Here is a 13,873-nt window from a genome sequence, read left to right as displayed (position 1 = left end):
AAAAATTCGTAAAATTAGCAATTGTGTGATCTAGTAATATAATACACTTAATAAATAAGCCACTATTTTAATTTTTGCGGTACTACATATTATTGCATGTTTTCATTAGGTTTTTCTTTATTCTACTACGTCAATGCCAAATGAGAAATTTTCTTCTCTTATCGCATTCTTTTACATACATATCTCCAGAGGGGAAATTCCTTAACGACCAATTGTGCTTGCAAAGACATATTTGTACCTAAAAAACTAGTTTTTTTTTTTTTTAATTTCCTTTAATGCTGCCATTTTATTGGTCGGCATCAAAAAACAGCAGCAAACTCCAGCGCAGTCGAGCAACGACCGAGGCTTCTTTTTCACGCAATTTTCACATAACAGATCCCAGGATAGACTTAGGGTTGCCCGCTCTTAGCCACCACCGAGATGGGCAACGTTACAAGGCTTGCCGTTTTTTAAGAGAGTGCTAGATCGGAGAGAGAGCAAAAGCGAGCGGTAGATCAGTTTTTTAAGAGCATCTAATGTTTTATTAAACACAATTGAGAGAGGGTTGTTGATGGGCACTTTTACAAAATTTTTGCTATATTAGTGAGCAGTCGCGGAAGAGTTGAAACAGTTTGAGTTGAGCAGCTGAGCTTCAAGTATCGCCATAGAAGTGTCACGAGTGAATCTGATCGTGCTCAGCGTCAAAAAAGCGTGCTATGAAAAATCTGAAAAAGTCTTGTGTACTGAGAATTTTTTAAGAAAAGAAAAGAAAAATCCATTTCATTCTGTGCTGTGTTACCATAAAGTGATATCAAAATGTCCAATCAAATGGAATTCATGATGCAGCTTTATATGATGAACTTGTTGCAACAACAACAACAACAACAACATCATCAGCAACTGCAACAGCAACCGCAGCCACTGCAACAACAACTTTTGCCCAGCTTAGTACACACACAGAAAGAGGATATCAGCAGCAGCACTTGCCAGCAACAACAGCAAGAGCAACAGCAACAGCAGTATCAACACAAGACAAGAACGCAAAAACGAAAAATTTCGCAAAACTCGAACTGTAGTAGTAGCCGTAGTTGTAGTCCCAATAGTAATTTGAATGCTTTATCACAACAACAATATGAGCAACATGCTACAACACTAACAACTCCCTCAACACCTAACAACAATACGAACACAAACCCAGGTTTGGCTCACCAGTTGCCGCAAATGTTGCTGGGCACTTTACCTCTTTCTTTGGATCCACTAACGCGTTTTATGCTGCAACAGCAGCATCAGCAGCAGCAACAATTGCTGACAACAGCGCCAACAACCCTGTTACTAACCCCCAACACGCCCAGTTCTCTGAAAAGTGAGCAGCTTACCAATAACTTTTTACAATCCTCCACAGTGACATCGACGCCAAATGATCAAGAAGCAGCACCATTTACATCAACAGCAGCTACTAATGTCTTTTCGGCAGTCAACGTCAAGTCTGAGCAGGATTTCGAAGATGAGGATGACAAGCCACTGTCTACCTTGAACAGCTGCCACTCCTCGGAGTTAACCAGCACCAACGATGCGAGCACAAGTATCAGCACCAATAAGCTGCTACAGATATCGGGCATACAACCGCTGGAGAGTACGAGCACTACTGACAGCAACGACTCGCCTAGCATGGTAAGTGTTATGTTACACATAAACAATCAATTCAAAGTATTTTCACATTTTAAGAGCTCGAAAAAGATCTCCCTTTAATTATTATTTTGATACCCATAGGGCATTAATATTTACTAATTCCAATAATACCATCATTTAAGGCATACATTTTCTCCTAATCATATTACTACTGGTTTATTAAAGCACATGATATTGTTTAATTATACATATATGCTGAATCTTAGCTTTCAATAATTAATTTAGATATAATTTGGTTGGACATCTTTTTGTAAAAAATTAAATTCTCTTCTTGCCCTTCTGGTTTGATATGTGTGCTTTTTGTATGCTTTTTCTAATCTCCCACGCTGTTTGTAATTCGAGCGTGCTGTGTTGATAGAAAATCAGTTAAATGAAGCTTTGTAGCACTTGCATGTTAATGTAAACAACAACGCCACAATTCCAAGGAATACAAACAGCTTCTGTGTGGACAACACGTGGGCCTCGGCCTGCGCCCTGCAGATGGCTGTTGCTGCTGAGCATTAGCACCAAGCAGTCTGATTTTTTAGAAATATATACATAGTACGTATTATGATTATTTAATAATTCGTCGTCTCTGTTCTATGTAATGCAGTACACACCCGTTAAGCAGCCAGCGGACTCATCGTACAATGTCGTCACCAGCATCGAAAATGAGAGCACTTTAAACACGCCTCAGGGACAGAAAAATTCGATGTTAACGCCGCCGCCGTCGAGTGATCAGGGCAGGGGCATTGTCAGTCTGGCCACAGCCAGCAGTCTGGACGCGTTTCTGCAGAACGAGGAAAATCTTAAGAATCTACGCAAGGTATCCTCGTATTTAGAATGTCAGAATCCACTCTGCCGGCAGGAGGCGCTGCGTGACCATTTCCACTGTTACGATGAACCCTGTCAGGGAAAAATTCTCAGCAAGAAGGATGACATCATACGACATCTGAAGTGGCACAGGAAGCGTAAGGAGAGCCTCAAACTGGGTTTTGCCCGTTTCTCCTCGGCGGATGATTGTGCGCCCTCATATGGCGACGGATGCATCTACAACTGGAAGCAGACGCACTATCATTGTGTCTATGAGCACTGCCCCAAGGTTTATGTGAGTACTAGCGATGTGCAGATGCATGCCAACTTCCACCGCAAGGACTCGGAGATTGTGAATGAGGGCTTTCGACGCTTTCGCGCCCACGAAAATTGTCGCATCATGAGTTGCCCCTTCTATGGCAAGAAGATATCCCACTATCACTGCTGTCGTGAGGGGTGCAACCACACTTTCAAGAATAAGGCTGATATGGGTATGACACGACTCAGATTTATTAAAAGAACTGCGTCTTATGTATATTTGTATCTGTATTCTATTCTGGTTCAAAAGACAAGCACAAGACGTATCATTTGAAAGATTACCAGCTGACGCAGGATGGCTTCAAGAAGATACTGAAAACTGAACAGTGTCCTTTCGAGTCCTGCAAGTTCTCCACTGTGTGCAATCACATTCATTGCGTGCGTGAGAACTGCAACTTTGTCTTGCATTCGAGCAGCCAAATGATCAGTCACAAGCGCAAGCATGATCGCCAGAACGGCGAACAGGCGTATCAGCACTTTAAGACTAAACAAGACGACAATGCGTCGGAGTACAGAACCTCGCAGGAATCCACACCGGCGCCATCCAGTATTGTCGTTAACCAGCCTGCCCATGCGAACAGCAGTAGTTCAACCTCGACGCCGCTATCCTCCTTATCTGCGGAGCACTTCTTGGCACGCAAACGTGGTCGGCCGCCCAAGAAAATTGTAGGTCCATTCATTCTGGTAATCCGTATCGCTTTACTTATGACATTCTTTACACTCTTGCAGAAACTGCCTGCAGATGTTGAGCAGTCAGAGGCAAAGCGACTCAAGCTAGATGACTCGGACAATAATCCGGCGCAGCCGGCTTTAATGAGTCATTTGCAGACTACAGTCAACAGCAATATGCTAAGCAGTGCGCTCTTCCCTAATATAATGCCCAGCTTTACAGCAGGTGCCGCAGATGCCACGGCGCCAAACTTCCAGCTAACGCATTTGATGGCTCTCTTCCAGCTGCAGAATCCGCTTTTCTATCAAAACCTGTACCCAGGTGCGGCGGCTGTCAATATGGTGAACGTGCCACAAAATCAGTCCATATTCAATAATTTGACAGCCTTCGGCGCTGCGGCTGCTGCAGCGGCAGCGAGCGTGCATCAGCCGAAGAGTGAGTGTAGCATTAAGCCAGAGTTCAAAGAGTAGTTGGCAACGTCCTTAGCACTTAGCAGACTTCATATACAATAAAATGATGTGTATACATGTATATATCTAGGTAGAATTAGTTACATACGAGACTGATCGAATAGGAGAATATCGCGATTAGCCAGGCTTTAAGCAGGGATTTTAGCCAAGGTGTTCCAAATAGCGTTTGACATGGCTAGGACGTTGCGTTAATATCCCATTCCCCATACAAAAGCCAATTCAGCTACATTTTGACTAGCTCATAAGCCCAACAAAATGTTGCTGAATTTGCTTTTGTTAATGTGTATTTTTACAATAAAGAAAAATATAAATAAAATTCAATTTAGTTTAACTAAAAACTGTGATGTTTTGCATAGATCCAAAAGAATATGGTATGAATGTAAAGAATTTATTTTAAGCTATAGTTTTTCGAAGCTTAGGGGATTTTTTTTTTTTCAAATCACTGAAATGCATAACATAGATTTGTGAACCACAAATTGTGATACGTTAATAAATGTAAAATGTATGTAAAATAAAAAACAAAAACTAAAATTAAATTCCGATTAATATTAAATTAAATATATATGCATCTTTCAAATCTACATTTTTATTTATATCTATACCAGTAAAGTTCAGCTTCAACTGTAAGCTCGCCATAAAATAAAAAACATGTATATCGATTATTAATGGTTATTCCATTTATTACTTTTGGATTTATTTAGGCCATCGACAGAACAAAAAATTATCTTCAGAAGAGCTCCAGGACACAGTAAGAAAAACGTCCAGCTAAGCAACTTAGTTCTTTTATTTGCACATAACAACGTATATTTAAACAATCACTACACTTAAGTCGAAGAGCAGGAAGTGGGTTCGAAATGTATATAGCTACTATAGCTACTATAGCACATACACTCAAGATTTTTTTTTTGAATTTTTTCAATTTGCTGTTAGATATATTCCCTTTTTGGAACAAAAGCAAATAATATAATAGAAAAAAAAACGTCTATTTATTAATACAAATTTAAGCTTTTCTGTAATAATTAATTGACTAAAACTAAAAAACATTAAATCAAACATGTAAAGATAATTAAACTCGACACACATTAAGTAAATATGAATATGAATTAAGAAAAACCTAAACACACTAAACAATAGGCTTATAGTCATCCATATATGTAGGTGATGATATATGTGACCTAAACATCTATTTGGTTTACACGCAAACTTACGCTATCCAAAAACTATATGTAATGGTTGATGCAAAAGCATTACTCCAATTCCATGTATATATGTATGTATATATAGAGCTCATATATATATATTTGTTTATATATGTATATTTACGTTTAGGTAATTTCGGGACCGGACATTTTTATGTATGACCACAATTTGTGCGCAATATGCAAAATAATGAAATTTCTCTTAGTATTTTTTTTTTTTTTTTTTTTGTATTGCATCTAAGCCGCAACTGAGGTTAACTGTTAAGCTTCTTTTGTTTTTATGAGGCATTTAAGCTGCTTAGCGAGAGGTTCCCGGTAGAGGCCACGCAGCATCTTGTCAATGAATTAGAAGCGTTAGCTGCGACCGGTGGCCGCTGTTGTTGGACCAGTTGCTGGTATCTCCAGCTCCACCGTTGGATCCGCGCTGCTCGGCGGCACGCCTGCCAATGTAATCGCTCGCATATGATGTATGGGCCGTATGGACTTCAGCTGAGTGGTGCCTTTGAAACGAACATTAACATCGCCGCCTACCATACTAAGTGGATGCATGCCCGACTCAGGCTCCCTGCCATCCTGCACACCCATGGCAGCAGTTGTGGTTAAGATTTCTTCGAGTGGTGCCACTGTGGGAGCTGTTGTTATTGCAATGGCGCCTTCATAGCTCTGCCGCGTGGTTAACGGCGAAAACGCTGTGGGCGTGGTCTTATATCCCATGCGGCTAAAGATGCTTCCTGCACTGTTGTTGCTAATGGTGCTGTTACTGCTTGCCGTACTGGGTGGACTCAGTGGTGTGCCAACGCCAGAGTCCACTTCTAATGGACTTTTTATATTAGCTACAAGCTTATCGACATGTTCCGGCAGCTTTAACTCATTAAGTTTCGTTTGCATCACGCTTCTTGCATTGGTATTGTCCAGCAGCCGATTGGGACGCGTTGGTGGTGTTGGCGAGACAGAATTATAAGGGAACTCGGAATGGCCATTACTGTGTGTGTTACGCTGCTGTTGCAGTTGCTGTTGCTGGTGGCGCAGTTGTTCAAAAAAAGGTGTCTTCTCCTTCTTCTGCTTTTGGAGCGAACCATGTTCGTCTTTTTCGCTCAGCTCTTCGAGCACCTTTAGTGGAAACCCCAAGTGACTATTGACCGAAACAGATTTTCCAATTTTACGCTCGGCGAATATGGGCTTGCGTCGTTGTCGCTCCAGATCATCTAGTTGCTGCAGCATTCGTCTCACCTCGCTGGGCAATTCCAATTCCGGATTGTACTCAACCAGTTGCCCAATGTATCGGCCGAGGGTTTGTATTGTCAGCTCCAGCGACTGCACCTGTGTTTGCAGTGTCGATATTTGCGTTTGCTGCGAAGAGCGCGTCATCTCCAGCTGTGCAATGGATGATTGAGCGAACTGAAAGGGCAAAAACCTATTATTACTTTACAAAAATTACAATTTCAAAAACTCGCCTGCAGCTGCTGCTCAAGATGCTGATTTAGCGACTTCTCTCTATTCAACATATCCAGATGATGGTTTGTTGTAGTTATTTCCTCCTGCAACACGTTATACTCCACATTGTACTCCGCTAGCTGCTTGCCAATGTCCAGCGAAAACACAATTTTTATGATTTGCTCCATGCAGTGCTCTTCAATTTTAGGCACCATCGATTTCAAATAATCCATGATGTCCTCAAAGTTACTGCGTGCCAGCAGCTGTTCGTTGTGCACAGTGAGTAACGCTATAGCAAACTTAAAAATAACATCAGAGGATTCAAGGAAAACCAAATCAAAAACACGCGCTACAAAGCCCAATGGAAACTGTGAACTGAATACGGTAAGAATCCACGGTGCTGCATATAAAGTGGGTGAAACATCGTTCTGATCCAGCCACATATACAGATCGGGTAGATGATCCTTGACCAGACGAGACAGCTGATACAGCTGCAGCTGAAACTTTTTCATATCCGGCAGGTATTTGGTGCGCATATTGCGACAAAACATCAGGTGCTTCAGCAACTGAAAAGCGCTGGCTTCATCGCACTGGGGGACAAGAATAAATATTAGTACATTGTATAAGGCTACTTCATCAAGGATTCACGCACATGTAACAACAGTACGCCACAAATAAAACCAAGACCTTGGCAGTATCCCAGTTCTGGATCGAGTATTGAGTAGGCCTTCAGTAGATTAAACAGCGACAATTGACCCAGCCCAAGCGGATCCTTGTAAAACTGATGATTGGGAAAAGTGCGCCCCAGGTCAATGAATATCGCATGCTGATGTTCGGTCAACTGTTTAAGCAGCGTTTGATATGGTGTGTTGTAGTTTGGAAATCGTTTCGTATCCACTGGAGCCATGTTCATCGAATACTGTTCGGCCAAAAACGTCCACACGTCACCACGTTTTGACCGCGGCACTCCAGTACGTATAGCATGTCGCAGCACTTTGGGATCCTTTTTGTTGCCAATTTGCATAGAGTTTCGCTCAATGATTTGCTCCCAGCGTTCGATCAGCTGCTTGTCGCATGGTACAATTTCCTCATAGTCAAGCTTCATGCGCTTTAGCTCGTTTTCATTCTGGCGTGCCTGCAGCATGGCATTCTCAGTTTCCATGCGGTTCAGCATAATCGTCTGTTTAATGGCCGTGCGCCACAGCTCTCGCAGCTCGGCTGCATCGCGCTTGCCACGCTTGACAGCTGCAAAAGAATATCAGATTTAAAAGTGGACATATTTTTTAGACCAGACTAACGTTTGCGCATGGGCGACAGAAATTCGGTGGGCATCTCACAATCCAAAGCCTTGGACGGAGTAACTACGCTGTTCAGTATGGCCTGCCGCCATGAGCCCTGATGTGTCTCAGCCTCCTTAGGACTGTTGCCCACTTTAATAAAGCTGCGAGCAAAGATTCTTATTAAGTATACGTCCTGCTCAATATTAATGTATTCTAGTTAACATATCTCAGATTTACTTACATATCCATCATTGGGCTTTTGAGGTGATCGGCGCTTGCCTTATTGCTGGGACTAGCACCTACAGTGCTCGCTCGACATCTGAAGCTCGGGAGCGAGCCTTCGTTGCCCTGTTGCTCTGCAGATCCTTCACGTATTTCATGTAAATTGTGTGGTGGCAGGGATATGTCGTCCTTGGAGGGTTTTCGTTTGAGAAGGTTATCAAATGAGTTTGTCAGTGAGCGTTTCGCCTTCATGAAGATGGTGCTGCCGCCCAAATACTGATTTAGAAATTCAGAACGATTCTCAGCGGTATCATGTACATGTCGTTGCTGCCGCGACTCGCAATGTGCCCGTAACAGCATCATAAGGAACTGGTTCTGTTCAGAAACAGAACAGTTTGTCTTCTCGGATCCATAGTACTTGGCGCAAACCATATCGTACTCATCAGCGCTCAGCGTGGCGATGTGTCGCCAAATGGCGGTCTGCGTTTTCTTTTCGGATAGCCCCTCCACATCGGTGCAGAGCTTGTGGTACCAGAGCATTGGGCAATGCTCGCAGCTGAAGATCTGTGTCTCATGTTTTTTCTTTTGCTCGGCGCAGGTATCAAAGGCTTGAGCAATGGCGGCTACGATGTCATCACATACGTGCTCTGACTGGCACTTAAACACGTAACCAATGTAGCCTTCGCTGTTCAGCTCACGGCAGATGATGCCGAAGTGATCCAGCGCTTTCTGGCCGTGCACACAGCTGGCCACATCTTTGAAGTCCTTGTAGAGCAGCACCTGCTTGCGATCCGGTGAGATAAGTCTCAAGTCGCTGCGACCCACCAAAAAGACCATCGTGCGATTCTGTTCGGCATAGGGTGGTATGCAGCCCTGCGAAGCAGAACGATCTCTCATCTTAGGGATGCTGCAATACGAATTTGAAGCACAAAATAAGCCAACTATCTATTTGATATGCGTATTATTTGGAAAGCATGCCATGCAAATATGTGGAAAAACATAACGAAACAATAAACATAGGCAAACATATACTATCAGGCAACAACATTCGATGTCCAGGAAGGGTAATTTAATGGCCAACTTAATATGTGAGCGCTTTGGGCTAAAACGCCACTTACTTCTCCAGCGCGTAGTGTGGATGCAACTGATTAGAGTCAGCTACTGTTACGGCTGTTCCCAACCCCGAATTCTCATCCCGATCTTTCGACTCTGTGGGCTGTTTGTCTAAAGTAGCATTGGGTGCCTCCTTTTGCTGACTAGAATCCTCTACCGCGCTGCTTACATTTTGTTTAGATTTACAATCAGTTTTTAGTCATTGTAAAATGGGTACAGAAGCTACAGATTATAATTGTTTAATCAACTACACTTACACCTGTTTTTGGCCCAGCTCCAGTTGACTATGACCGCGCTGCAAGCCGCGTTTAGCTGGCGATTTGTTCTCTTTGTTGGAATCTAATGGCTGTGGTATGGCATCCACTTCGACGCCCGTCAACTGGAGTTCAACCTGTGGCTTTGGCGGTGCTTCTATCTCCTCCTCTTCCTCCTCCTTAAGCTCGTGATTTTTTAAAGTCCTGCCTCCACTCTTGGGTTCAATTCCAACACCACCTTCACTGTTCAGAGACATCTTGCGATTTTGCATGATTCGCAAACGTTGCGCATCGTAGGCCTTAAATTTGGGCAGGGCGTCATCAATAAAGGTGTTGGGGACTCGCTTCTGTGAGACGCGTATCTTGCCCACATACATGACTTCAAAGAAGTGCGTGTGATTCGGTGAAATGTCCGCCAGTAGCGATAGATTACTTTGTGCCGACGTGGATGTGGGAATGTTTACAGTGCCCGATGAGTTGCTCAGCCCATGAGTATACGACTTTGATGATTTCATTTGGGAGCTTACTAGATTGGGACTAGCATCGTGTTGGGCACTACGCAGCACCTCGCTCATCTTTAAATTCGTCGCCGGCGTGGTATGTATACCATTCAGTGAACCATGGACACTGCCGCTAGCTCCAGCAGTCAATGTTTGTGGTATGCTGCCCACCGAGCCGCCAAGTGTGTGCGCCGGATCACGCATCTGATGCATCAGCTCTGCCATCTGTAAGCACTCACAGAAATAAATGATTTTAGCATATTTAGTGCTGTGTTGGCGCCTACAGGCGAGCATGCGGTAAGTACAAAAACAACAAGCTGCATACTCAAAATCCAACACCTCCATAACTCCCGTTGGCATTTCCCTCTGACACAACCCTTCAAAACTAGAGTGGGGATTGTTTCCTTCATTCATTTCTTAGCTTTGGTTCTAACCACTTCCCAGTTTGTAATCTCCTTTAGTTTATTGACTTTTGCTGTGCTTGTATTCTTTGATTTCTATTACAATTATTCAAAAAGTACAAGTAAGAAAGCTCTAGTCGAGACTGCTCGACTACGAGATGCCCTGAACCCTTTAAGCAACTGATATTTCAATAACAACCCCCACACACATACACACAGGGGTTTCTAGTATTTTAAGTCTATAGTATTGGAAGTCTCTAATATTTGAAATACGTCTTTTACAAATATGAGGTCGAGGGGGTGGATATAGGGTTATCGATAAAAAAAACCTTATCTAAAATCATTTATAAAATTATATCTCATACATCTTTAAAGCTAGAGTTTCCAAATTTAAAAAATATATTAAAATGAATTTTATACAATTTCGATTTTTGTTCAAATTTACCCCCCACCCCTATATCCAACCCTCACCATTATACTTGTAAAAAGTTTATTTCAAATACTATAGACTTGTGCTTTGGTTGCGCTGCTCTGTTCGCAATATTATAAGAATTTATTTGTTGAATAATTTAATTTCTAGACGCATTGAAACTTTCAGAACGTAATCAAATCGTTTATATGTGTTTATTCCGAACACAAGTCTCAAGTATTTGAAATACGCCTTTTACAAATATGAAATTGCATAAAATGCATCTTAATATATATTTTAAATTTTGAGAATCTAGTTTTAAAGATGTAGGAGAAATAATTTTATAGCTGTCTAGTTGGCCCGGGAAACGTTGCATTGCCCTATCCATTATTTCTAGGTAAAAAATTGTTGTAAGCTATGTTGTTCAGGTTGGGATACAGTCTGATTAATTTATCAATCGGATTTTTATTCAAGCACCTTGTCGTAAACGACATTCTTTGTTTTTTGGTCAGGTGCAAGAACAAATAACGCGGATGGTTTGCCAAGCATGTTTGAGCATGCCACGTACAATTGATCATGAGAAAAACACGCATTTTCTAGATTGAGGCCACAAATAGTCAAAGATTGGCCCTGTGATTTGGTGATCGTCATGGCGAAGGCAAGACGAATCGTTTAAGCTCAAAGGGCATATCTGTTGGGATCATCGGAATCCTAGGAATAAGAACTTCCTCATCTTTAAATTTTCCTTTGAGTATCGACGCGTGAATCACATTGCTCATCAGTTTTCTTATCACCAAACGCGTTCTATTGCACAGTTTTGGTTGGTTAAAATTTCTAAGCATGATAACTAACGAGCCAACCTTCAGTTGTAAATTGTGTGGTGATAAACCAGGCACATCCCAGCAGTTCAAAAAATCAGTTGGATAATTATTGTTTTTTTCGTCGTTTGTTACACAGTCGATAGATTTGAATGAATACAGAGGTCCGCCGGGAAAGATTAGGTCTTCTAGGACGCGGCATTTTTATTAATAGTAATACTGAATATGCCTTCGCACAAAACCACATAAAACAATCGAGAAATATAAATATAAATAATTTACTCGGCGTTCATACGGACAGACGGACGGACGGACGGACGGACGGATGGACGGACGGACGGATGGACGGACGGACGGATGGACAGACGGACAGGGCTATATCGACTCAGCTCGTCGTGCTGATCAAGAATATATATACTTTATGGGGTCTGCGATGATTCCTTCTGCCTGTTACATACTTTTACACAAAAACATTATACCCTGATTTCCCATTTTCAATGGGTTCAGGGTATAACAAGTAAGAAGAAGAAAAAGAAGAACCTTACAAGCAACTGATATTACAATAACAATTAGCACTCACGCACACGCGCACACACACACACGCACACACACGCATACAAACAAATACACGCGCACACACACGCATACAAACAAACAACACACATACGGGCACATATACAGGCGATTGCGCTTAGGTTGCGCTGCAGTCTTGGCAGTATTTTGAGAATTTATTTGTTGAATAATTTGAATTCTAGACGTACGATTGTAATGAAAACTTTCAGAAGTTAATCATATTATTTAAATGTATGTATATGCCGAAGCTCAAGTCTCTAGTATTTGAAATACGCCTTTTACAAAGATGAGGGTGAAGGGCTTGATTTAGGGGTGGGGGACAAATTTTAACAAAAACCGAAATTGTATAAATTACATCTTAATATACATATTAAGTTTGGAAACTATAGCTTTAAAGATGTGGGAGATATAAATCTATAACTGGTATTCGATAAGGTTTTTGATCGATAAAAAAGTATCGGCATGAGTTATCGTTTTTTAGTGATTAACTCGATATGCGCGCGATATATACGGACATTTAAAAAAAAAGTTAAAGACTCTAGCTCTTATATCTTCTGAGATCGACGAGTTCATACATACGGACAGATGGACGGACAGACGGACAGGGCCAAATCGACTCAGCTTGTCGCCCTGATCAAGAATATATATACTTTGTGGTGTCTGCCACGCCTCCTTCTGCCTGTTACATACATTTGAACAAAACCATTATACCCTGATTTCCCATTTTCAATGGGTTCAGGGTATAATGACCTAATAGCTATGTACACATTATTATAAAATTGCAGACATCGAGTCTACCATTCATCTCAAACATTTGAGCAATACATCGTAGTGGTCTGTGGATGAATTTTGCGGCATTGAGAAGCTGCCAAAGATTGAGAGAACAACTAAGGAAGCTCTAGTCGTGACTGCTCAACTACGATATCCCCTTCGAGCAACTGATATTTCATCATGATAATCAAGAAATACACACACTCACAGACTCACATACGCATGCACGCATAAATATACATGTGTTGTAGCGTTAGTTTACTATGGGAACTTAATTGTTCAATAAGTTTTCTTGTGGATGTAATTTCTTCATGAAACTTTAATATTGTGATTATATTATTAAAATGCGTACATTTGCCAAAGCAAAAGTCTCTAATTTTGTAAATACGCCTTTTAAAGATTTAAGGAAAATTGTATAAAATGCATTTGAGTAAATGTTAAAAATTTGAAGACTAGAGTCTTTAACGTTATAGCGGATAAAGTTATAGCAGATATAATTAGATTACTGATTTTCGAAAAGATTTTTTATCGACTAAAAATAACGGGATGAGCAATCGATTTTTGGAGATAAGCTCAATATCTGCGCTGTATATACGGACATGTTAAAAAAAAGTTCAAGTCTCTAGCTCTTATATCTCCTAAGATCGACGCGTTCAAAGAAACGGACATACGGACAGGGCTATATCGACTCAGCTCGTCGCCCTGTCCAAGAATATAAATACTTTGTGGCGTCTGCTACACCTCTTTCTGCTTGTTACATACATTTCAACAAAACCGTTATACCCTGATTCCCCATTTTCAATGAGTTCAGGGTATAACAAGTAATAAAGCTCTAGTCGAGACTGCTCGACTACGAGATCCCCTGAACCCTACAAGCAACTGATATTTCAATAATAATTAGCAAACACACACGCACACACACACACACGCATACAAACACACGCACACACACGCATACAAACAAACACACGCATATACACA

General features: G+C 41.5%; 2 protein-coding genes across 7 annotated transcripts in view; one reads left to right on the top strand and one right to left on the bottom strand.

Annotated features, from left to right (window-relative positions):
- The first annotated feature begins 229 nt into the window (after positions 1–229).
- cas (castor zinc finger transcription factor) lies at positions 230–5,009 on the top strand. Its single transcript, XM_030389367.2, has 4 exons — positions 230–1,650; positions 2,261–2,951; positions 3,029–3,444; positions 3,508–5,009. Exons 1-4 carry the CDS (start codon positions 796–798, stop codon positions 3,916–3,918), a joined length of 2,373 nt encoding a protein of 790 aa, XP_030245227.2. The 5' UTR covers positions 230–795; the 3' UTR covers positions 3,919–5,009.
- Positions 5,010–5,430: 421 nt separating this feature from the next.
- The window catches only part of plx (PTB_TBC1D1_like and TBC domain-containing protein plx), a 35,319-nt gene continuing 26,876 nt past the window's right edge, over positions 5,431–13,873 (bottom strand). For 3 of the 6 annotated variants that reach the window (XM_089261023.1, XM_089261043.1, XM_089261039.1), the window contains 7 exons: positions 9,424–10,145; positions 9,172–9,330; positions 8,073–8,960; positions 7,850–7,992; positions 7,204–7,796; positions 6,572–7,141; positions 5,431–6,515 (listed from right to left, as the gene is read on the bottom strand). In XM_089261023.1, the coding sequence (XP_089117149.1) occupies positions 5,472–6,515; positions 6,572–7,141; positions 7,204–7,796; positions 7,850–7,992; positions 8,073–8,960; positions 9,172–9,330; positions 9,424–10,145 (4,119 nt within the window). In that variant the 3' untranslated portion in view covers positions 5,431–5,471. The remainder of the gene's footprint in view (positions 6,516–6,571; positions 7,142–7,203; positions 7,797–7,849; positions 7,993–8,072; positions 8,961–9,171; positions 9,331–9,423; positions 10,146–13,873) is intronic. The other 3 variants (XM_089261034.1, XM_089261047.1, XM_089261030.1) reach the window with 2 other exon arrangements.

Source organism: Drosophila navojoa, chromosome 2 (genome assembly GCF_054131105.1).
Source record: "Drosophila navojoa isolate 15081-1374.11 chromosome 2, UAZ_NAV_1.0, whole genome shotgun sequence".
Lineage (NCBI taxonomy): Eukaryota > Metazoa > Arthropoda > Insecta > Diptera > Drosophilidae > Drosophila > Drosophila navojoa.
Note: the sequence above shows the minus strand (reverse complement) of the source record. Positions and strands in the feature narration are given on the sequence as shown.